We start from the raw sequence: 22,672 nt of genomic DNA, 5'->3' as shown, positions 1-22,672 counted from the left end.
TTGCGTTGACCACGTCGTTGACCTGTCAAGGTTCTGTCGCCCGCGGGAGAGGACAAGGAAAAGAAAAAAAGAAAAAAAGAAAAAAAAGAAAAAAAAAAAGAGGGAAGGGCGAGCTGGATGGCCCGGATTCCGTTTCCCAAGCGTTCTTGTTTTTTGTAGAATGGGTGACGGCGTGGCAAAGCACAAGCTAGAATTGGCCGTCGGAGCAGCGCACATGAGAGGACAAACGCCGGCGTACATGGAGCGCATAGGAAATAATAAATACACGAATACCAATGCTACATACCTCCCTATCTGGCTGCTACCGTAGTGCATCTACCTCGGACCGCAGCTCGTCGCCCGAGTTGATATATCGTGTGTGTGGCTGAAAATGACGCGCGCGGCTGGCTAGACTCGCCTTGTTGTACATGCTACTTACGAGAGCGCCTTGTCAGCTATTCATTCGTAAGAGAAGAGGTGCAGCTGCTACTCTCCGTGCTTCTTCTCCGGCGCGTGTGTCGGCTTGTTTCACCACGGCTGTCCCGCATGCTGATCGATGTACCTCGGCACCCTGAAGCAACATGCAACAAGGTGACATGGACGTTGCGGAGCAAGCCGATGATGAGGAGGATGTTGATGGCCCTGATATGACGAGCTGAGGAAAAGCCTCTGGATCGTCAGACAAGGACCGGGTTGAATCTCGCCTGTCTCGGTACCTACAAGGGAGGGGAGGATCATCACTACTTCGAGGCCCTCATGGATACGCTAGGTAGGTGAGGAACCTAGGTAGGTAGGTGTTCGGTAGGTAGGTAGGTAGGCGGGCAGGGAATACACACACACACACAGAGAGAGAGAGAGAGAGACACACACACACACACACACATACCCATCCTCCTCCTCCTAAAGCCAAGGTGCCAAAGGCATCTTCATATCTCGCTGGATGATGGTGTTTCATGGGTTGCATTGATCCGTCTGCCATGCACCGCCGCCAGCGGGCGGGGTCCGTCGTCACGCGTCGTCACGGATCGCTGCCGGCGTCCACCGTAGGGCCATGAGACGATGCATTTTCCCCAAGGTCTCCCATGTCTTCTTTCATTCCCATCCATGAAAGCGACCTTTAAAAGCGAGACAAGCAGTCCGAAGTACGCCACCACCATGGAATCCCTTGAAAGAGCCCCGTCCTCCTCCTTGCCACCCGACCACCACACGCGACTTGGCGTTTTCGTGGGGAATGAGTGTACCTCAGCCCAGCCACAACTACCAGCCCGTTTTTCCCCGATGCCCTGGGTCCCCCCTTCCTCCCTCCAACACCATCAGCCTTGTACCGTTGGGCCCCTTTACGCCCTAGACATGACGCCCCAGGCGCGGATGATGTTGTCGGTGTAGCCGGCGAAGAGGGTCTGGCCGTCGGCGCTCCAGGCGAGCGAGACGCACTCGGGCTCGCGGCTCTTCTTGCCGACGTTCTGGAACTCGGGCTTGAGCTCGTCGACCTTGCTCTTCTTCTCCAGGTCGAAGATGATGATGCTGCTGGCGGTGGCAGCGCACAGCCAGTAGCGGTTGGGGGAGAAGACGAGGGCGTGGATCTCGTCGTTGGCGCTGAGAGAGTACAGGTGCTTGCTCTCGTTAAGATCCCACAGCATGGTGGTACCGTCCTTGCCGCCGGAAGCGCACAGAGAACCGTCGGGCGAGATGGTGACGGTGTTGATGTAGCCGGTGTGGCCGATGTGGTCGGTCTGCAGCTTGCAGGAGGAGAGCTCCCAGACCTAGGTAAGAAGAGGGGGTCGAGTTAGCCATCCGCTGCTCCCGCCAAAAAAAACACAACGAGCCGTGTGCGGAAGCAACGCAAGGGCGCTGGGGCTCTCCGGGATCGCTCAGTGCATGGTGAAATGTTTGTCTCATGGCCCGCGGCGAAACGGGCTCTGAAGTAGCAAATACTTGAAGGTTGCAAAGCATCATGGCGAAGCCGGAGGAGCGCGTTGGAAGAGCCAATCAACTCACCTTGACGAGCTTGTCCCAGCCGGACGAGACGATCACGGGGTTCTGGGGGTTGGGCGAGAAGCGGACGCACGAGACCCACTCGGTGTGGCCCTTGTCGGTGATGGTGTACTTGCAGTCACCGAGGGTGTTCCAGAGCTTGATGGTCCGGTCGCGCGAGCCCGAGACGATCTGACGGTTGTCGGCCGAGAAGGAAACCGACAGGACGTCGTTGGTGTGGCCGACGAAGCGGCGGGTGGTGGTGCCGGTCGAGAGCTCCCAGAGGCGGAGGGTCTTGTCCCACGAGGCCGACAGGGCGTAGGCGCCGTCCGAGGAGATGACCTGGAGGGGCCCATCGTCAGCATTTGCTTGCTTGCGCCATACGCACACCGTGGCAGAACCCGTCCCCATGTCTTTTTTTTTTTTTTTTTTGTCTTTGGCAGGTGGGTTTCCGTCCACCCACACCCCCCCTCCCTTTTGTTCCCCCCCTTCCTCTCGCCTAGACAAAAAGAACCACCGCCATTGAATCGCCGGAGGGCACACGTACGCAGTCGGAAACGATGTGGGAGTGGCCCTTGAGCCGCCGCTTAGGATAGCCGTACTGGGTCTCGTCGCGGGTCAGGTTCCAAATGATGAGCGTCTTGTCACGGGACGCCGAGAGAAGCATGTTAGGGCTGTTGTCATGGTGAGCGGTTGTTCTCGAGCCAGAGAGAATCGGACGGTCGCGAGGGGTCCTACTTCTCAATCGACGTGGCGAGGGCCGTGACCCAGCCATTCTGTTGGGAGAGAGAGAGAAAAACGAGTCAGCTTGGCTGGTCCATTGGTAGGAAGGGAACGGCGTCGGTCGGCGGCCGGCGACGTCGAGGGGGGCGGGGAGAGATTGATCTCGGGACGGCGGCGGCGCCGAAAGTGGATAGGAAGCGTGGACTTACGTGGCCCTCGAGGGTGCCCTTGAGGATGAGCTGCTCAGCCATCTTGGATCTTGCTATGACTCGACTCGACGATCGGGTGCAAGAAGGAAGTGGTCGAGCTGTTTCTGGTGGGTGGTGGCTCGGTTTCGTCGTGGGTCGACAGAAATCGGCGTCGCTGTTGGCACGGGAGCTTGGAAAATCCGAAATTTTTGTGCGGCCCAAAACTTAGGGTCGGTCACGGCCAAGCGTGGGGTCTTTTGGTCATTCCCAGGGTTGGGGTTAGCTTGTGGGTGTGTGTCGCTGGGCGATAAGATAAGCCCCGGCTGGGGCGGGGGGGGGGGGGGTTCCCATGAGGCTTTCGGTTGGAGGCTTGGAATTGGTTTGGACCTAGCAGAGCAGCCCTCCCCCTCCTTTTCTTTTCGGACCTGACCTCCTTTGCTTCCAGACGAGACGGGACCGGACCTATCCAAGGCCCGCCGAGGACCCGACTTGACCGGGGCCCGGATGGGGGAAAGAAACAGGGCTTGGCCTCGAAACCTAAACAAACCGAATCGAAGAGGGCATATTAACATACGCCAACGGAATGCCATCCAACCCACTGTCAAATCAGAACAAAGGGTGCCAAGCAAGGTAGGTGTAAACCAAGGTAAGGTACCTAGGTACTTTGGGGGAAAAGGACCTGATTGCCTGGTGGATTTCTATTTTTTATCTTTCAATGCCGGGTATCTTTTGTGCCTTGCAAATGCGTCGCCCAACTCCAAAAACACCATCATCTCCCCGTCGTCCCCTCCCTTCCTCTCCAATCTGGTCCAAACCAACCAACAGACCTACCTAGGTCATCCGCCGCCGAACGACCTCCCTTCATTCATCCATCCAAATCTTAGTCTTACACACATCACCTTCTTCCTCTCGTGTTCCCTCGCCGTCCTTCTTTCTTTATGCCTTCCCTGCCAGACCATGACCTGCAGACGCTGCTGCTGCTGCTGCTGCTGCTGCTGCTGCCGCCGCCGCCGCCGCTGCCGCCGCCGCCGCCGCCTTTCTCGCCCCTCCTCTCGGCACCTCCTGACGGAAGCAGGCCTTGTCATTGTTGACGATCATGCTGTGATCTGCAATCTCCACCCTGCCCTTGTCCCCGTGCAGCAGTGACAAGCCCGTCCCCGTCCCCGCCTCCGTCCCCGTCCCCGCCTCCTTGCCCTTGGACTTCCGGGCGGCGTCCTCCTCGATGAGCTCCCGCATCGCTCCCTCCCACAGCCGATACCGATCCCGGCGCGCCGGCTGGCGCTGCGACGCCGCCCACACCTCCTTCTGCTTGGCGATCTTGGACGCCCGCATCAGCCGCCGCAGCGCGCCCTCGCCCGCCTTGGCCTCCTTGGCGGCGGCCTCGCGCATCTTTTTGGCGTCGCCGCGCGGGATCTCGTCGGGGGCGAGCGGCCGCTTCGTCTCGTGCGCCGAGGCTTCCGTCTTCAAGCCCGGGTTGAAGGCGCCCCAGTCGTCCGACACGGTGGCGGCCTCGACGCTCTCGGGGGTGTACTTGTAGGTATGTATGCTCGGGAAGGCCGGGAAGGAGCCCGGGATGTAGGGCTTGGCGGCCTTGTCGGCGGCGCCGTCGAGCTCGTCGCCCAGGACGGGCAGGTCGTGGTAAAAGGGGTCGTCGTCGCAGGGCAAGGGCTGCCACGATGGCAGGCGCTTGGAGGGCGGGATCGGGGGTTTCCGATGGGGCTGCAGCACCGACGTCGACAGGTTGAAGCGCTGCAGCCCGAGCTCAAAGTCCCGCGGGATGGGATGCGACCGCCGGGCGGCATTGGTGTACGTCTTGATGTCTTCGACAAGCGACTCGAGGTCTACAAGCTGTCAGAAGGGGACCTCTTCCTCCTCGCATGTCGATGGCACAAAAAAAAAGGAACATTAAAAAAACGGACGGCGACCTACATGTTTCCACCATGTGGGTAAAGCTTTCCATGGCGTCGGGCGACGCGCTGTCGAACCCGACCTTTTGGAGGGCCAGGGCGATGCCCCTTCGCAAGCCCTTTCTGGCGAGCTCATGGGTGGTGAGGGCGGGCGACGCCAGCGGCGAGGATCCGATGGGCCCGGCGGCGAGGATCGCGCCGGGCGGTTGGAGGCGTTGGCGTTTCGTTCGGGGGCTCTCTTGGCCGTCCTCGGCCGGTCGCTTGAGAAGCTCGGTCGGCATCGCTGGCGGCTGGTTCGCGATGGCCACGGCCATGGTCGCGCGGGTACGGCACCGTAGGTGATGCAAAGGGCTCGGGAGTCCCGTTCGGCGAAGGCTGGCGATGGAGGGGATGGAATGGAATGGCTGATCGAGAGGGAAGGGCAGCAGCGTGATGATGTTGGTTGATGGATTGACGATGGCGCGCGGCAGGTCCGTCGTCAAGGACCCACATGGATGCGAGACCCACCTGCACGTGCACGGGCCATATGGCTTGGCAACCTTTTCTGCACTCCAGGGAACTACTACTGAGTACAGTATGCAGTCGTTACTGCGTACGCAGTAGTTCACCACACAGTAACTACCTAGGTAAGTGGCCAGTTACCACACTGTGTTCTATACTATAGGCTGGATTCTGCTTCTTCAAGCCCCACTCCCTCGACTCGTCGCGTAGGATCCAGTGGCCCGTCCTGATTCATCCATCACAGACACAAAAACAGCTGCGAGATTCGACGACCATCCGGTGAAGAAGCGAGAGGCCTGGCCCCCATTGGATTTATTTTTTGGGGGTTTCGTTCTCATGGAGCATACATGATATTGCACCATGGAATACCTACACAAGCAGTTTTGCCAATGCCAATTGTAAAGTCGAAAAAAACAAGGCTTTGGAGCTTTGGAGAAGTGAAGATCGAAAAGACGTCTTAGGTCCTTGATCAACCGTTGGTGGGTGGGGACTTGGGTGGAAGACGGAACGTCCAGTTTCGCTGAGCTGACGCTTGGATGGCTGCTTTGGATGTCTGCTGGATTTCGGTCCCAACTTGTCCTCGATCTGCTCCCTCCTCGTCTTAGAGCCGGCAGTTTTTTTTTTTTTTTTTTTTTCTTTCTTTCCTTTTTTTCTTTGTGTACAAAAGATGAACTCGCTCGAAACCCTCGAAAGCGGCGGGTACAGAGACGTCGGACTGACCCGGCTGCGGCTGTCGTGCCCGCTGGGCGCCTTTCCCCCCGAGATACTCCAGCTCGGCGACACCCTCGAGGAGCTCGACCTCTCCGACACGGGCCTCTCCGAGCTCCCTGCCGACCTCGGCTCCGCCCTCCCCAAGCTGAAATCCATCCGGCTCGACCGATGCCGCTTTGCCGTCTTCCCCGCGGCGCTGGCGGCCTGCCCGGCCCTCGAAACCGCCGTGCTGCGTAGCAACCACATGTCGCGCATCCCCGAGGACGCCCTGCCTCGGACGCTGCGCTGCCTCGTGCTCACCGACAACCGCCTGGCCCGCCTGCCCCGGAGCATCTCGCGTTGCCGGCGCCTCGCCGCCTGCCGGCTCGCGGCCAACGAGCTGCGGTCCCTGCCGCGCGCGCTGGCCCGCTGCGCCGAGCTGACCGAGCTCCGCCTCAGCGGCAACCGCCTGCGGGCGCTGCCCCGCTGGCTCTTTGCGCTGCCCAAGCTCGCCTTCCTCTCCTTCGCCAGCAACCCCTGCGTCTCCCCCGTCGCCAACGGCCACCCCCCCAAGCCCAAGGGCCTTTCGGGCATCCCCTGGGCCGAGCTCGAGGTGCAGCCACCACCGCCGTCGCCGTCGTTGTCGTCGTCATCGTCGTCGACGTTGACGACCACCGCCACCACGACCATCACCTACCAAGGCCTATGGCGCCAGTCGCCGCACTACGCCGAGGAGGTGGCCGTGACGCTGTTCCGCGGCGGCCGCGGCGCCCGCGACGAAGGGTGCCCCGCCGACGAGCTGGCGGCGTGGCTCGCGGCGGGGGCGCACGAGGCGCTGACGACGGTGCTCGGGTGGGTCGAGGGCCACCCGGACGAGGAGAGCGACGCCCTCCGCCACCAGGGGTGCCTCGTCACGCAGGCCGTGCCCGAGGGCTACGCGCGCCTGGGCCGGCCGCCGGCGTCATCGCCGTCGTTGTCGTTGTCGTCGTCGTCGTCGTCGGCAGGGCAGGACGCGCCGGCACCGCTCGCCGGCCCCGCCGGGGGGCTCCCTCCCCAGGTCGTGCTCGAGCTGCTCACCCCGCTCGCCGGCGCGCTCGCCCACCTCCACGCGCGGCGCATCTGCCACGGCGCGCTCGCGCCGCACAACGTGCTGGCCAGCGTCGAGGACCGGCACGCGCTCCTGGACGGCTTCGCGGCCGCCACGGTGTACGCGGGGCTCGGCCGGGGGGCGGCCGAAGCCGGGAGCGGCGAGGCGGAGCCTGAGCAGAGCGATGAGGAGGAAGAAGAGGAAGAGGAGGAGGAGGATCCAAGCGAGCTTCCCGACGGCGTGGGCGGGCTCGTCGAGCGGGTCGAGGTGCTGGCCTTTGGGCGGTTGATGGAACGCCTTCTCGGAGGCGGGGAGCCGCCCGGTCCGACGACGGCGGCGGCGCAAGAGGCTCGGGGGGAAGTGGAAAAGGGTCTCTGGCGGCTTCGGGACATGTGCGTTCGCGAGCGGGCCAGCCAGAGGCCCGGGTTTGACGTGGTGGCAACGGCGCTGGAGGAGATGATGGGCTGGCGCGGGATGATGAGGATCCCGGATCTTGCCCCCCGGTGATCGCATGTCGCATCGCGCGTAGCAGCAGGTTGCTTCTCACCTGGTAAGGCGCCCTAGAAAAAAGAATGTTGCCTGCTATAGGTGTCTGCTGGACCCTGGTTGTACGCCGTATGTACCGTGGTACATACATCCATGCTTGGTTCGACGTCCTTGTCGGCGCGTAGCCCTCCCCCCCCCCCCCCCCCCCCGTTGGGCCTCAATGGTACTCCGTCCTACCTGGTAGTGACTTCCAGACCGTCTCTTCCGGTCTCCGTTCGGATGACGGGAGCCTCCTTTTTTTCTTGCATCGCGGTACGTTTCTATGTTCTTGCTGCCGTGAACCTATGGCAACAATATTCCGGTCTCTCCTTTTGCTTCGTTGTCTTCCCCCATTTTCCCCTTTTGTTTTGTCGGCGGCTTGTTTGTTTATTTTCTCAACTGCGACCCCCCTTTTTTTCTTTTCTTTTCTTTTCTTTTTTTCCCTCTAGTTTCACCTTCTTTGTCTTGCTTATTTTCCTTGCCTTTCTTTCCTGTCTCCTTTTAGCCTGTCCTCATCCTAGCCTCCGAGCTTCCCGATTCTATTCCTTGCATCACCTCATGATGCACAATCGAGGAAATACAAACAACAATGATGGAGCGATAAAGGCTGCGTGTGTGCGCGCCGTGTGACTCGGCTCGGGTGGACGACATCAACACCCAACAGCCAGCAACACGTTGCCTAGCCACCCACGTCCACGTCCCTACCAAACCTCACGTACTACCGACTGTTATGCAATCCCATCATGCAATGACCCGATCGAAGCGGGATGGCTTCCCCTTCCCGTGATACTTGGACATGTCTTGGTCGTCACGCAGGCACGCTGGAAGCGGCCGACCTCTCGCTTTCAACGATGGCCCCATTGCCACCTCTGCCTGGCCTGACGTACTACCCCCTAGGGGTATGTTTCCACTCCTAAACAGGTTACTTTGTTGACCCACTACGTTTAACAGGGGCTACAGACCAATGAAACCAGACCTCTCAGTTCACCGGTTTCCTCCATTTTACCATACAAATTTCGGTATGGGATATGCATCCCATCCGCAGCGATCACAGCCCGGCAGCGCTCTGGCATCGAAGCCAGCAAGCCCTTCCAATACTCATTGGGCAACTCCTCCCAAGGCTCTTTAACCCATTCGCATGATTTCGGCTTGGTTCAGATGGCTATCATGAAACAAAGTCAAAATCCGTAGACGATCGTCACGGGAAAGGTATTTGCGGCCAGCCATTGTTGTTGTTGCTGTTGGAAAGATGTTTGCAGCTGGCCATTCTTATTGTGATTGTCCGAGTGTTGACCAAGAAGACGAAGCAACGGTGTACTGCGTATTTTCCACCTGTAAATGGCTGTAAGTTACACTTGTGGCTAACGTGGTGGGTCCTGGCAGTGACCTGGTTGGGGGTGGAAATATATGCACTGCACCGCAGGACGTACTATACATCCGATGTGACGGATCTGGACCAACTGCCTTGCAGTTGCATGATGCAGGGTTTCGAGCTAGGTGGGGGGCTCGGGAAGACCGAGACCAGCGGCACTCTCGGGGACCTCTGCCGGCATACCAAAAAGCCTTTGGTCTCTACTATATTGTCGATGCTCTTGCGTGCGGTGGCTGTACGGGGGGCGGACGCGACCGGAAGAGTATCTGACGGCCAGGTGTGTACGTGGGACAGGCGATGCGATTCTGGTACGTGCATCAAAGCCTATAGAACATTGCACATGCGCACGAGAGCTCTGGTACTGCTCGGATGCGCATGCGAAGCCAGGTCTCGGCTCGCAAAGTCCAGTGGGTTGCTGCAGATGCGCTGATGCTGGATCCGTTGGCCTCTGAGCCGCGGCGGATACATTTCCCTTCTCGTCGTTACGAGGCTGCGTTCTGCAGGATGCAGCGTCGCAGTCGCCGTCTTTGCCACATGGAGCAGCATCTAGACGTCTTGATCCGTGGGTTGGCCGCCAAGGGGGCGGGGGGAGGGGGGGGGGATTTGAGTGCGAGCGAAGCCTACTGCGTATAGTACACAGTACATCGTATGCGGTATGCGGATCTTGCCGTGCTGTCGTGGGCCGATGGGAGTCGGGGGGGGGGGACGAGGAGGGGCGATATGCATGTGCAAAGTGGCTCATGTCGGGCAGAAGCCCCCGAGGAGGGAGAGAGGAGACCGGGAAAGAGACCCGGTTGGGTGCAAAGCACGTGTACTAGAATACGAGACGTGTACCTCAGTAGACCGGCAAGATCCGGATGCGTCGCCTATGCTCGCCAACGCCAACCCCTCGACAAGATGCAAGAGGACGAGACCGCATTGGCTTCTGGGGCGCCTGGATGTCCCCGCGATGGGCGGACGAGGAGATGAGCTGGCGGCTGGCGCAATGGCTCGCTTGGGGGGGGGGGGGGATTGCATGACGTCCCGCAGAGGCTGACTTGTTGGTTCAGGTCATCGGGGTTGTACGTGATCGATTTTTTTTTTTTCTCGGGCTGATCCGCCCGCAAGGGGGGGGGGGGGGGGGATACCACAGTAGCACGAGGGGGCTATTTCTGGCAACGACATCGTGAAGAACGACACGGGAATGCAGATGTGCAGGATGTACACGAATGCGCAGGATACGGGAGGGTAACAAGAGGTATTGGCAATTGGCAGGCCTGCTGATTGGCTTTCTATGGAGCCAGCCCCGATGCAACTCTCTCTTCTTCTTCTTGTTGAATGTTTTGTTGACCCTGACCCTGACCCTGACTGACCCTGAGAGGAGATTCGAGGTCGATGGTGGTTGTTTGTGATTTGCGCTGCAAAGTGCCAAGTTTAGCACCCTCGATGGGAGAGAGTATTAGTTAGCGTATACGAAGCACGTATAGTACGCATGTAAGGGGGGAAAGGGACCGGAGCATCTTCCGCCGCCCTGTGGTTGGCCAGTTTGGCGTCGCCTTGCTCTCCCTACACACTAGGTTCTTGTCCATGGTGTTTCGATAGTTAGGCATCAACCTTTTTTCTTTCTTTTTTTTCCAGATGAAACACTCGAGAATTCTCCCGGCGTGGGGATGCGGGGTCCCAGGTTGTAACGAATACTGTGTACTATACTGCGTAGGTACATACAAGCACGTCGTAGCGTTTGGTATCCTGAGAATTACCGGCACCGGCACAGTGCGTTCTTGATGGGCCCGCTCTTACAGCATCCCATGTCTGGCCCCCACCACAGCTTCACAGCTTTCCAGGTTGGCTCGCGGAAACTTGCCTTAATACTCTTCTTCCTGGGCAAGTAACGAGTAATGCTGCGTACCTTATGTAGAGCCCTGAAGACAGAAACTTCCCTTGTGGCTTGCAGCTTTCCCACCTCTCCTCCCGGTCGCGCCCCGCCGGTTTCCGTCGAGCCTCGGTTGGCGCTGCGGCCTGCCGATCCGCACCGCCGTTCTTCCGCCAGGGAGGGCTTGCGGGGGCGAACACAAAAAACAACAAACAAAATAAGACGAAAAAAAAAAGGATTGTCTTGGGTACGTGTAGGCACTTTGAAACTGCAGGGTTCTAATGTACATTGCCAAGTCACGTACCTTAGCTTACTATAGGTAGGTCCAGTACCATCGGACCTCGATAGGTAGAGGGGAGAGGGTGTGTGTGTGTGTGTGATGGGGGGGAGGGCGTGCGATGATGTCGGCAACATGTCAACGATCTGCCCTGTTGCAATTCGCATTGTCCGCTGCTGACAAGCTGCAGCGTCGAGCCCTATGGCGGGTTTCGACAGGTGGGTGAGCGCTGCACAACAGCGCAACGGGCGTTGGGACAACGCAACTTGGGGCCCACCGACCGGGGACAGGGAGACCAGGGCGCCTTGGCGTACTGTGTATGTAGGCTCTCTCGGTCCGTAGGAGAGCTTCAGGTCGTGCTGCTGCTGCTCGCCCGTGCGCCCGAGCTCCGCGAGGGAACGGGGGGTTGTCGCCGCAAAGCAGCAATCCTTCCGTGAAACCCCAACGCTGTCCACGCACGGCCGGTCGGTCTCATGTTGGTTGGCATGCCATGTCGCGGGGGGCCGGGGACAGGGGACAGGGCCCGGCCCGACCTTGGCCAGCGCTGTAATAGAGTAACAGCTCAGGTGGCGTCGGTGCGTGGGCGGGCGTCTATGTAGCGTTGCCGCTCCCGCTGCCTCGCTGCGGCTTCGCTTGAATTCTGTTTCCGCCCCCCTGGTCTCCGCGGAGCCGCCTTGCCCTCCCACCACCGCATAAATATCCCGATGCGTCCCCCAGACGCCCGCCGGCCTGAGGAGGCTGACGCCCGGTCTGATGTCGAGAGGAACCAGGTGGTAAACGTACGGTGCTGTACTGTCCTCCAAGCCAACGTGAAGCTTTTATCCCCTCCGGTTGGACCCTGGATCAAGCTTGTTGAAAGTGGACGCAACCCCCTCCTCCACCCCTCGCCCCAGTTTCTCAAGACCTGGGTAGCGCGGACTTGGCCGGGCACCATACCCGATCTCGACTCGGCCCCGGTCCCCAACCGGCAAACCATCACTACCGTGGCGACGAGCACACTCTTTCATCCAACCCGCCGCCTACCGTAGACAAGGTTGGCCGCAGAAGAAACGATCCCGGCCGAGCGTAAACACACGCTGGCCCGGAGCATCCCCAGCGGGGCGACCAGCGGGGCGAGGCACGCGCTCGCAGGACTGCTAAGACACCTCGCTCGGGAATCTTGCTTAGACGTCCGCGTCGTCGTGACGTTGGCCGGTCACGGATCCTTTCAAACCCTCTCGAGCAGGCGGCGCCAGAGTGAGTGGCGCGTCCAGGGCATCCCGTGGTCCAAGCAACGACGAGGAGGAGGCCAAAGAGCTGACGTGGACGCCTCCCCGGCTTAGATACGTCGTGTCGTGCCTGTGGCGGCGCGTCCGAGGCCGTTCAAGCCGGCAAGATGCCGCCCCCTTTCCCCTTCAACCCGTCCTTGATACCCACCATCCGCACCCGCAAGGCCCTCCTGATCCTGGATCTCCAGAACGACCTCGTGTCGCCCGGTGGCCCCCTGTACGCGGAGGAGCCCCAGGGCTACGTGGACCGCATCCTGCAGGTCGCCCAGGCCTTCCGCGAGTCGGGCGCCGGCGACGTCGTCTGGGTGCGCAGCGAGTTCGACCGGAGCGTCTCGCTGACGGGCGACGAGGAGCAGATCGTCGTGTGCGACACGGTGCCGCGGCCGAGGAACCCCGCGGCGCACCCTTCGCGCGGCCGCAAGCCGAACTCGCCGCTGCACGACGGCGCGGCCATGGAGGACGACGACGAGGCCTTCCTCAGCGTCGGCGCCCGCCCGGACAAGCCCGCGTGCGTGCGCAAGGGGACCCCGGGGGCCGAGTTTGCGCCCGAGGTGAAGGCGGCCGTGGCGGACCGCGACATCGTCTACACCAAGACGCGCTACAACGCCTTCGCGCCGAGCCAGCACCCCCAGCTGGTGCAGCTGCTCCGCGGCCGCTTCGTCACCGACATGTACGTCTGCGGCGCCCTGACCAACGTCGGCATCTACGCCACCGCCCTCGGCGCCGGCCAGCACGGCTACGAGGTGACGCTGCTCGACGACTGCTGCGGGTTCCGCAAGGGCGTGCGCCATCTCGCCGCCCTCCGCCAGCTCGTCGACCTGACGGGATGCGAGGTCATGAGCGCCGACACGCTCCTCGAAGACCTGCAGAAAAAATCCTCGGCCCCGGCCCCCGCGCCGGCCCCCGCGCCGGCCCCGCGCCGCCGCCGACCAGGGCGACCGGGCTGTCGCCCGTCATGTCCAAGATGACGCTGGCCGCCGCGCCGTCGTCCCGGCCCCCCGCCGCCTCTTCCTCCCACGCATCGGCCCCGCGGTCCGGCGACGCCTCGGATCCGAGCCCCGACGACAGCGGGGCACCCACGCGGGCGTCGGCCCAAGCCGAGTCCCGCGGCGCCGAGCACGACGGGCCGTCGTCGTCCCACCAAGGCGCGAACGAGCCACCCCGCAGCCCGGCAACCAAGCCCGAAGAAGCGCGGCCCAGCGTGCAGGAGGAATCCAAGGACGTGGAACATGCCGGCGAATTGGACAAGGACAAAAAGACTGCTGCTGCTGCTGGTGCTGCTGCTCCGTCACCCGGTGCGTTGCAGTCCACGCCGCCGCGCGACGCAGGGGCTGCAAGGCGCGAGGATGCAACCGAACACGAACACGGGGAGGACGCGCCGGGCGAGAGCCGACAGGATATCAAAGAGCCGTCGCCGGCGGCCGAGGAGACCTCCTCGGCTCCTGCAACAGCTCCGCCCACCCCAGAGCAGCAGACGTCATCGTCGCCTCGGCTGTCGCCGTCGCCGCCGCAACAACAGGAGCAACAGGCGACCTCTCCTCCCACGACGACAAAGTCAACGACGACGACGACCGCCGCCGCCGCCGCCGCCGCCGCCGCCACCACTGCTACCACTATTGCTGCTACCACCACCATGGCCTCCCCAGAACCCCCGCAACCGGACTCGCAACAGCATACGCCCGTGGTTGGCCCGCCCCTTTGCGAAGGCGACACCTCGGTCATCACCAACCTCCTCCCGCCGGACCTCGCCGCCGACGCCTTCGAGCGGCTGCTCGACGAGGTGGCCTGGGGCGGCATGACGCACCTCGGCGGCGAGGTTCCCCGGCGCATCGCCGTGCAGGGCGAGGTGGCGGCCGACGGGAGCATGCCCGTGTACCGCCACCCCGCCGACGAGTCGCCGCCGCTGCTGCCCTTCTCGCCGACCGTCCGGAGGATCAAGGAGGTGGTGGAGCAGCACCTGGGCCACGAGCTGAACCACGTGCTCATCCAGCACTACCGCAGCGGCAACGACTACATTAGCGAGCACAGCGACAAGACGCTGGACATTGCCAAGGGGAGCTACATCGCCAACGTCAGCCTCGGGGCCGAGAGGACCATGATCTTTCGCACCAAGCGTCCTCCTCTCAAGCAGCAACAGCCTCATTCCAATGACGACAACAACAAGGACAACAACAAGAACCCAAACAAAGGAGACGACCGCCCCCCCGCCTCCCGCCGGACCATCCACCGCGCCCCGCTCCCGCACAACTCCCTCCTGCGCATGGGCCTCGCCACCAACGCCGCCTGGACCCACGCCATCCGCCAGGACAAGCGCTCCGACCGCGACAAGACCCCCGCGGAGCTCGCGTTTGGCGGCGCGCGCGTCAGCCTGACGTTCCGGCGGATCGGCACCTTCCTCGACGCGTCGCAGCGGCGCATCTGGGGCCAGGGCGCCACCGCCAAGGCGCGCGAGGCGGCCGGCGAGGTGGTCAACGGGCAGACGGACGAGGCGGTGCGGCTGCTGCGGGCGTTTGGCCGCGAGAACGGCGCCGGCGCCGAGTTTGACTGGCACGCGGCGTACGGCGCCGGGTTCGACGTGCTGCACATGGGCACGCCCAAGCGCCTGTTTTTCGCCTCCGCCGCCGCCGCCGCCGCCTCGGCGGCCAAGGACGCCGAGGTGGCCAACCTCCGCGTCGCCCTCGCGCTGGCCGAGCTGGGCATCGGGTACGCCAAGGGCAGCATCGGGCTCGGCGGCGGGGAGGTCCGGTTCGAGGACAACAACGACCTCGACAACCATGCCAACGATAGCCATAACAGCTCGGGCACCTCCTCGGCGGCCGCGGCGGCGGAGGTGGCGGCGGCGGCGGAGGCGGAGGCAAAGCGCATGGTCATCATCGACGGGCACGCCAACGTCCTGCGCTACCTCGACGCCGTCTACGGCGCCGGGCGCCGGTACGACCAGCGCCCCCCCGGCGAGGTGGCGCGGCGGCTCGCCAGGCTGCAGCGCGCGCTGGATCTGTGGGGGGTCTGGAGGCGCGCGGTGGAGGCGCGCGAGGCCGAGGAGGCTGGCGCCGGCGGGGCCGCGACGGACGGGCCCCGGAAAGGCAGGAGCAGCAGCAACAAGAGCAAGAACATGGCCTTGTCGGAGGCGTTGAGGGGCGAGCTGGAGGTGTGGGAGGGTTGGGCCCGGGAGGCGGAGTCCGCGGCCCAGGCGGCGGCGGCGGCGACGACGACGACGACGACGACGACGACGACGACAACGACGACAACGACGACGACGACGACGACGACGACGACGACGGGGAAGGCCGGAGAGGAGGGGACCGCGCGGGGGGGTGGGGGTGTCTTTTACATCGCGGCCACGGCGCAGGCTTCGCCGGCCGACTTTGCCCTCTGGCCCGTGCTGCATGACATGGCGAGGACGTGCGGCGAGGGGTGGCTGGGCGGGGAGAGCCTGGGGAGGTACTACGCTGCGTTCCGCGGCAGGAGTTCGGTGGCGAAGGCCCTCGGGGTCGTGAGGGAGGAGAAAGGGGGGGCGAAGGAGGAAAAGGAGGAGGAAAAGGAGAAAGGCTCGAGGGAAGCCGGGAAGACGGCAGGCGAGTCATAAAGGGGGGCTTTGGCACCGTAGCTTGTTGGGGATTCGAAAGGGATCCAGAGCTGGATAGATGGGTACAACCCATAGATCTAGCGAAACAATGGGTACAGACGCCCGAGTCTGGATGGCTCACCACGGTTCCAAGAGCCGGTACCTAGCAGTGACCCAAGGTAAGGGAGCGATCTTGTTCTGTTTGAAGGATCATGAATGGCTCGTTGTGGGCTGGTTGAAGAGGATTCTTTTTTTTTTCTTTTGGCCTGCTTGTTGTTCCGTGACGCGATATGTCCGTCTTCCTGGTTTTTCTTTTTCTTTCTTCCTGCCCCTGAAGGCCAAGGAAGAGCTCGAGCTTGTCCCTCCATGAATACCTCTTCGTCTTTCAGTGCAACAATCGACACCTCCTTTTTTGGCCATCGATGCACAATCCAAAATCGAGAAAACAAAAACAGAGTAACATCGAGGCTTTCCATGAACCGAGGAAAAAAAAGAAAAAAAAAAATGTCCATTTCTCATCCTCCGAGGAGTGACACTGTTGAACATACCTCCTCGCCCATCACAAAGTATGCTGGTGTACATGTTGTGTGTGCCAACCAACAACAACAACAAACAACCCACCACCAAACCACGACCCAACAACAGACATCTCGATGCGATACGGAGTGAACCTCATCTCAAGTTCCATGATACACAACACAAGCTACACCACCCGCCACACACTCATCCTCCGTCATCTCCCATCATCCACCTCACCTTCTTCTTCCTCCCAAGCTCTCCTCTACCTCTCTATTACCAACCAACCCCTTTAGGAAAGAAAAAAAAAAACATACAAACGCGGCGACTTGAAACCGCCTCAAGGGTGGGCCTCCCAAGGCAGGGGATACGTCCCGACCCAATCCGCCACCTCGGCCCGGAGCTGGACGATTTCCGGGTCGGCCTCGCCCGTGCCCAAAAAGTCGTTGAACGTCCTGAGCCGGCCCTGGGCCTTGGGGTCCTCGCCGCGGTCCTGGCTCGCCTTGCGCGCCGCCTTGTCCACCCGGACGGCGATGGTGACGGCGCGGTCCACAATGTCGGCCACGCGGGCAAAGTCCTCCTCGGCGAAGCCGCGCGTCGTCATGGCGGGGCTGCCCATGCGCAGCCCCCCCGGGGTCAGGGCGGAGCGGTCGCCCGGGACCGTGTTCTTGTTGGCGGCGACGCCGACGAGCTCGAGGACGCGCTCGACGCGGGCGCCGTCGATGCCCTGGGGCTTGAGGTCGACGAGGACGAGGTGGTTGTCGGTGCCGCCCGAGACGATGCGGTAGCCGAGGCCGCCCTTCTCCTTGGGCTCGCCGAGGCGGCGGGCCAGGGCCTTGGCGTTGGCCAGGACCTGGGACTGGTAGGTGCGGAACTCGGGGGTCTGGGCCTGCTTGAGGGCGACCGACAGGGCGGCGATGGTGTGGTTGTGGGGCCCGCCCTGGTGGCCGGGGAAGACGGACTGGTTGATGGGGGTCTCGAGGTTGTAGAGCTCCTCGACGCCCGACTTGGAGTGGGTGCGGCGGACGCCGCGGCGGAAGAAGATGAGGGCGCCGCGGGGCCCGCGCAGCGACTTGTGGCTCGTGGTGGTGACGATGTCGGCGTAGCCGAAGGGGCCGGGGATCACCTTGGCGGCGACCAGGCCCGAGATGTGGGCCATGTCGGCGAGGAGGTAGGCGTTGACCTTGTCGCAAATGTCGCGCATGCGGGCGTAGTCGATGAGGCGGCTGTAGGCCGAGGTGCCGGCGACGATGATCTTGGGGCGGTAGAGGAGGGCCGTCTGCTCGAGCTTGTCGTAGTCGATGAGGCCCGTCGACTCGTCGAGGCGGTAGGGCAGCGTCTCAAAGTACTTGGACACGAACGAGATCTTCTTGGTGGCGGTCTGGTAGCCGTGGGAGAGGTGGCCGCCGTGAGGGAGGTCGAGGCCCATCAGGCGGTCGTGCGTCTCCATCAGGGCCGAGTAGACGTAGAGGTTGGCGGGGGCGCCCGAGAGGGCTTCCCAATCGTTAGCTCTTTTTGGCTCCTGGTCGTTTCTTTTTGTTGTTCTTTGCAAAAGGGGCTCACCTTGAACGTTGACACCCCACTCCCTGGCATCCAGGCCAAAGGTCTCGAGGGCGCGCTGCTGGCACAGGCGCTCCGAGGCGTCGATGAACTCGTTGCCGCCGTAGTACCGCGCGCCAGGATACCCTTCCGAGTATTTATCTGCGGGCGCGAGCGTGTCCGTGTCAGCCTTGTTTTCCTGTCCGGCCACCGCACCCATCCGTCTCCGCAGAGCGGTTGAGCGAGCCTACGTACTCTGCATGGGGCTCCCTAGCGCGTCCAGCACGGCCTGCGAGGTGAAGTTCTCGGAGGGGATCAGGTTGATAAAGCGCTTTTGCCTGAGTTTCTCCTGTTGAAAGGCGGGCGGGCGGCAGCCAGCCCTCCGTCAGCCATCAAGGTCCGTCCATGAGAGCACGCTCCTGATGTCACGAGTGTCTTTGCGCCCACCTTTTCGATAATGTCGTACATGACCGGATCCGCCTGCTGAAGATGCGCCGCGAGCATCTGCATGAACAATTCCGCCGTCAGCACTTGTGCACATCCTCTTCTTGTACAAGGCCACCCAATCGCCAAGCGCGTCGGTCGATCGAACCCACCTTTTGCTGGCTATCGCTTTGCGACGTCATGGACGCCATTCCCCTGCGCTGGGTCCATGGCTCCTTGGCCGTGGTGGTGGCAGCCGTGGGAGCAGCAGGCCTTGTGGTCGTCGTCGTCGTCGTCGTTGTTGTCGCCATGCTAGACGACCTCCGCACCAACCGGCTGGCCGCAGACCCGGCCGTTGTCCTCGTCGTGGTCGTCGCGTGCTGCAGGGAGCGCAGGGCGGCACGGGCGCTGCGCGCCCGCAGCGAGGCGGGAACGGAGCATGTGAATGCAGACATGGTATCGTTCAGGAAGAGGGGGAGGGGGAGGGGCGAGACTCTCTCTAGCTGGGTGGTGAGATGCTTGGTTAGCCTCTCTGGCGCGCCTCTGGTTTCCCTTGGCTGGCAGTCCCAAGACGTTGGCTGCGGACGGCGAACGACGAACCAATGGCTCTTCAACAACTCACACTCCAACGACAGACAGGTTTGAGAAACGGGCTATTGCCGTCTCTCTCTTTCTCTCTCTCTTTCTCTCTTTCTCTCTTTTTCTCTCTCTCTCCCTCTCTCTCTCTCTCTCAGTCTGTTTCTCCACCACTGGCCTGTTCTGTCGGCTCAAGCTGTTGATCCCACCTCGAAGTCGACCTGAAGTTCCACACTCGGCACTCCACAACCGGCAAGCCCAAGGTAAGAAGAGAGAGAGAGAAAAAAAGAAACAAAGCCAAAGGGGACGGCCGTTTCTTGCCCTTTTTTCTTCCCCGGTCGGTGACGCAAGTCGGAGGGAGAACCCGAAGTCGAAGGGGGGGAACGTAGCTCGTCCTCGTGTGGGGGGGCGGGTGTTGATTGATTGGTGGCCACGCCGTTGCGGTTCGGTCGGGAGCAGCGTCACAAGACCGCCAACACAAGCCGAGCTACCTACGGTACCTCAGCTTTGTGTTTTTTTTCTTTTTGCCTTCCTGGTAAGCTTGATGGCTTTTGCTGCCGGTGGTTTGCTGGCCTTTTGCTGTGCTGCTCGGCGAGTCATGCCACTGGCTCGACGAGCTTGGAACATCCGGGCTTTGCCGGGGGGCGAAGGTGGGGTCCCCGGATGGGTAACGGCACGGAGCGTGCGTGTGCTGTAACTCCGCATGACTAACCGTCGGGTAAGGTAACTACCTACCTATGGTAGTTAGTTACTCGGGGTAAGGTGCGACGTTATCTTATCAGCCAGCCATGCCAGCCAAGCAAGCACGCAAGCTCGGAAGCACGCAAGCTCGGAAGAACACAAGCACGCAAGCAACCAACCAAGCAACGCACGGACCAACCAGAAACCGCTGCCAGCTCCCACACAAGCACAAAACAAAAATTACGCCCCGGCCATCGCAGCCTATTTTCCTCTTTTTCCCTTTTTCTTTCCCCAATCAACTAACTTGGGGGTGATGAGCCCGCCTTCAAACGTCAGACCGTCCTCCGGGTCAAAACCTCACGGTTGGACCCTTGGGGGACATGACGGACATGTCCCGGCACACTTCACCACCTTTCTAGGGACAATGTGAAACCTCTGACCCAATGCTTGGTTGATGCCCGGCGACGAAAGCCGTCAGTAGACATGTTTCCGTCAAGTTTGTTGTTCTTTTTTTTTTTTTTTCTTGTTTCTCTCCCTCTTCTTGTCTCCCTCTTCTTGCCCGTCTGCTGCCCCTCTGTTGACAGCCACAGATAGCTAGCTAGCTTCCCATAGAGCTTATGCCTACCTGGTACCTCACTTGGTTACCAACCAACCAAGGTAGTGTAGATACCATTGGCTTTTTTTCCCCTTTTTTTTTTTTCTTTGGAGCTTGGGAGTTTCCATGTCACAAGCAACCACGATAAGTATGCTGCATGGATGGATGGATTCCTGAGGACGCAAATGCCTTCTTTTTCTCGCTCGAACCCCCTCACCGGAGATGGATGGGCCGGGCTGCCTGCCTGCCTGTCTGCCTGCCTGCCTGCTCTGTTGGTCCTGCGAGGACCACATCCACCACGTACGTACACGTATGCCCATATATGTCCGTGTGGGTATGTGTGTGTCGGTTTTGCCCTTGGTGCGCCATCACAGTGCTGCATCCCCACGTTCCGCGACACGCTCTGAACCCGCAAACCCATGGATTTCCCCTTTTTACTGCCATACATGATGATTGATGCATGCGAGCCCGAGCGTCCCTCGAGGCTCGGCGCCGCCGCCGTCGCTCTGCCTCTTTTCATCTCCAAGGATAGGGCGAGAGAGAAAAAGAGAGACGCCATGGCCCGCGAACCCTCCATCCATCTCACCCGAGTTCCCATCCACTGTTGTGTATGATGCACTCGCTTTATACCCGAGAAAGCGTTGCCCATTGATTTGAGATTGACAGAGAGAGAGAAAGACGCCCAACCCATGTACTCCGAATGCAAAGGCCGCCGAGAAAAAGATTCCACGTGCTGTCCATTTTTCACATGGAAGAGGCTGATACCCTCCCGACAATCTACTTGGATTCCTCCGCCTCGCCCAGCAACGCGTTCCTCTTGGCCGCCTGCCTCTCCAGCTTGCGCTCGCGAGCCGCCTTGGTCCGCGCACGCTTGGCGTCCATCTCCTCCTTGATCTGCCTCTCGCGCGCCTTCTCCGCCTTGGCACGGTGGATCTAGAAACAACAAGGTCAGCAACCACGCCTTCTTCTCGCAGAATAAAAAAAACAAGAACAACATACGTGCTCGACCAGGGCGCGCTTGTGCTTGAAGGTGTTACCCTTGGCGAGGTGGTACAGCTCGTGGTAGAGGTGCTTGTCAATCTTGCCGCTGGCGCGGTACTTGACGAGGAGACGGCGGAGGACCCGCTGGCGGCGCATCCACAGAACCTGCCTGTATCGTGTGTCAGCGGAGGGAGAGGGCTGGTCTGCGAGAAAGGGACGCGATTTCGACAAGCCCCGGCGATCCTTCAACCACCCCCCGCCCTTTTCCCAAAGCAAGTGACGCCATCTCTTTCTCTCTCTCTCTCATGACCGCTTCGGGAATGGGCGGGTAGGTGGGTTATCCAGACCCGGGAGGGATATGTGTATGCGTATGTTTGTGTGTGTATCGGTCGAGAGCGCGCAAGATGGATCGGGTCAAACGTACTCAGGCATGCGGGCGTCGGCGGTACCCTTGCGCTTACCGAAGCCGCGGTGGCGGCCGATGCGGCGGGCGAGGTTCAGCTCGCGGGCGCGGGAGCGCGAGTGCATCGTGACGGGCTTCTTGATGATGAGGCCATCCGAAACCAGCTTGCGGATGGTCTGGCGGGAGTTGGCGTTGCTGATCTCCGACACCTCATTGGGGTCGAGCCAGATCTTGCCCTGGCCGCAGCCGAGGACCGACGCGGCGAGCCGCTTCTGCGTCCGGAGGTTAACCCTGGGGGGAGGACGCCAAGTCAGCCATCATGTCTTCTTGTTGCCTCCGGGTCGGCCAGAGGAAGTCAGTCCCCCCGAAGCGGCAGCAGAAGCAGAAGCAGCCGCCCGCCGAAGGAGAAGCATTGCGAGCAGCGTCGTCGGACCCCGTTCGAGAGTCGTGCGATGGGCCAAGTCGGTCGGGGGGGAGATCGAGGTGGTGTTTCACGGTCGCATTTGCATTTCAGTCGGCGTGTCGAAACATGGATCTGGCGAGGGCCCCGGGGGACGAATCCACGGCGAAAACGAACTGCTTCTGCTGCCCGGGGATCGAAGGAAGGCCCATAAACCACTTACATCTTGACGGATTGATGCTGTAGATGGTTAGTAGTCGGCGGTGTTGTCGATGGGTTCGGGATTTCCGCTGAGGGGAAGTTTGCCCGTCAGAATTTCTCGACACACCAGTTTGTGGGTTTCGCCAGGTGGGGCGGCAAGGTGGCCTGTGATTGGAGAGGGTTAGCTAGGGGGGGCATCATGTGCCCTCGCACGTGCCGCCGCCTCTTTCGAGACCCACCACCGCCTTCCAGTCTCCTCGCACCGCTGCTTCTTTCTTCAGGGTTGCAATTTCCAAAAGATTCACTGCGCCAACCCTGAACCTGGAACCCTGGACCCTGAGCTCATTCACCCCTCATTACCGTGTACACACAGTAGGGTAGTGTGTATGGACTCCTCCGTGGCTCAAGCTCCGCTCTCCTTCTACTCCTCCCGTCCATGTCCCCCGAAT

At 61.4% G+C, this 22,672-nt stretch overlaps 6 protein-coding genes across 6 annotated transcripts; 2 read left to right on the top strand and 4 right to left on the bottom strand.

Annotated features, from left to right (window-relative positions):
• Positions 1–1,316: 1,316 nt before the first annotated feature.
• VTJ83DRAFT_7546 (40S ribosomal protein RACK1) lies at positions 1,317–2,927 on the bottom strand (the record flags this gene model as incomplete). Its single annotated transcript, XM_071014380.1, has 5 exons — positions 1,317–1,742; positions 1,978–2,295; positions 2,501–2,627; positions 2,692–2,729; positions 2,886–2,927. The coding sequence occupies 5 exons, from the start codon at positions 2,925–2,927 to the stop codon at positions 1,317–1,319; spliced, it is 951 nt and encodes a 316-aa protein (XP_070863763.1).
• Positions 2,928–3,800: 873 nt separating this feature from the next.
• VTJ83DRAFT_7545 (uncharacterized protein) lies at positions 3,801–5,085 on the bottom strand (the record flags this gene model as incomplete). Its single annotated transcript, XM_071014379.1, has 2 exons — positions 3,801–4,705; positions 4,794–5,085. 2 exons carry the CDS (start codon positions 5,083–5,085, stop codon positions 3,801–3,803), a joined length of 1,197 nt encoding a protein of 398 aa, XP_070863762.1.
• An 854-nt stretch (positions 5,086–5,939) lies between these two features.
• Positions 5,940–7,556, top strand: VTJ83DRAFT_7544 (uncharacterized protein; the record flags this gene model as incomplete). Its single annotated transcript, XM_071014378.1, has 1 exon — positions 5,940–7,556. One exon carries the CDS (start codon positions 5,940–5,942, stop codon positions 7,554–7,556), a length of 1,617 nt encoding a protein of 538 aa, XP_070863761.1.
• A 4,894-nt stretch (positions 7,557–12,450) lies between these two features.
• On the top strand, positions 12,451–15,929 carry VTJ83DRAFT_7543 (uncharacterized protein; the record flags this gene model as incomplete). The annotated part of the gene is made up of 2 exons (XM_071014377.1): positions 12,451–13,295; positions 13,400–15,929. 2 exons carry the CDS (start codon positions 12,451–12,453, stop codon positions 15,927–15,929), a joined length of 3,375 nt encoding a protein of 1,124 aa, XP_070863760.1.
• An 835-nt stretch (positions 15,930–16,764) lies between these two features.
• On the bottom strand, positions 16,765–18,841 carry VTJ83DRAFT_7542 (uncharacterized protein; the record flags this gene model as incomplete). The annotated part of the gene is made up of 5 exons (XM_071014376.1): positions 16,765–17,918; positions 17,988–18,125; positions 18,219–18,312; positions 18,411–18,467; positions 18,560–18,841. 5 exons carry the CDS (start codon positions 18,839–18,841, stop codon positions 16,765–16,767), a joined length of 1,725 nt encoding a protein of 574 aa, XP_070863759.1.
• Positions 18,842–21,015: 2,174 nt separating this feature from the next.
• Positions 21,016–22,247, bottom strand: VTJ83DRAFT_7541 (60S ribosomal protein eL19; the record flags this gene model as incomplete). Its single annotated transcript, XM_071014375.1, has 4 exons — positions 21,016–21,171; positions 21,238–21,388; positions 21,644–21,913; positions 22,246–22,247. Coding segments are annotated over 4 exons (579 nt in total).
• Positions 22,248–22,672: the final 425 nt, after the last annotated feature.

The sequence above is a fragment of the Remersonia thermophila genome, chromosome 7, assembly GCF_042764415.1.
Source record: "Remersonia thermophila strain ATCC 22073 chromosome 7, whole genome shotgun sequence".
Lineage (NCBI taxonomy): Eukaryota > Fungi > Ascomycota > Sordariomycetes > Sordariales > Chaetomiaceae > Remersonia > Remersonia thermophila.
Note: the sequence above shows the minus strand (reverse complement) of the source record. Positions and strands in the feature narration are given on the sequence as shown.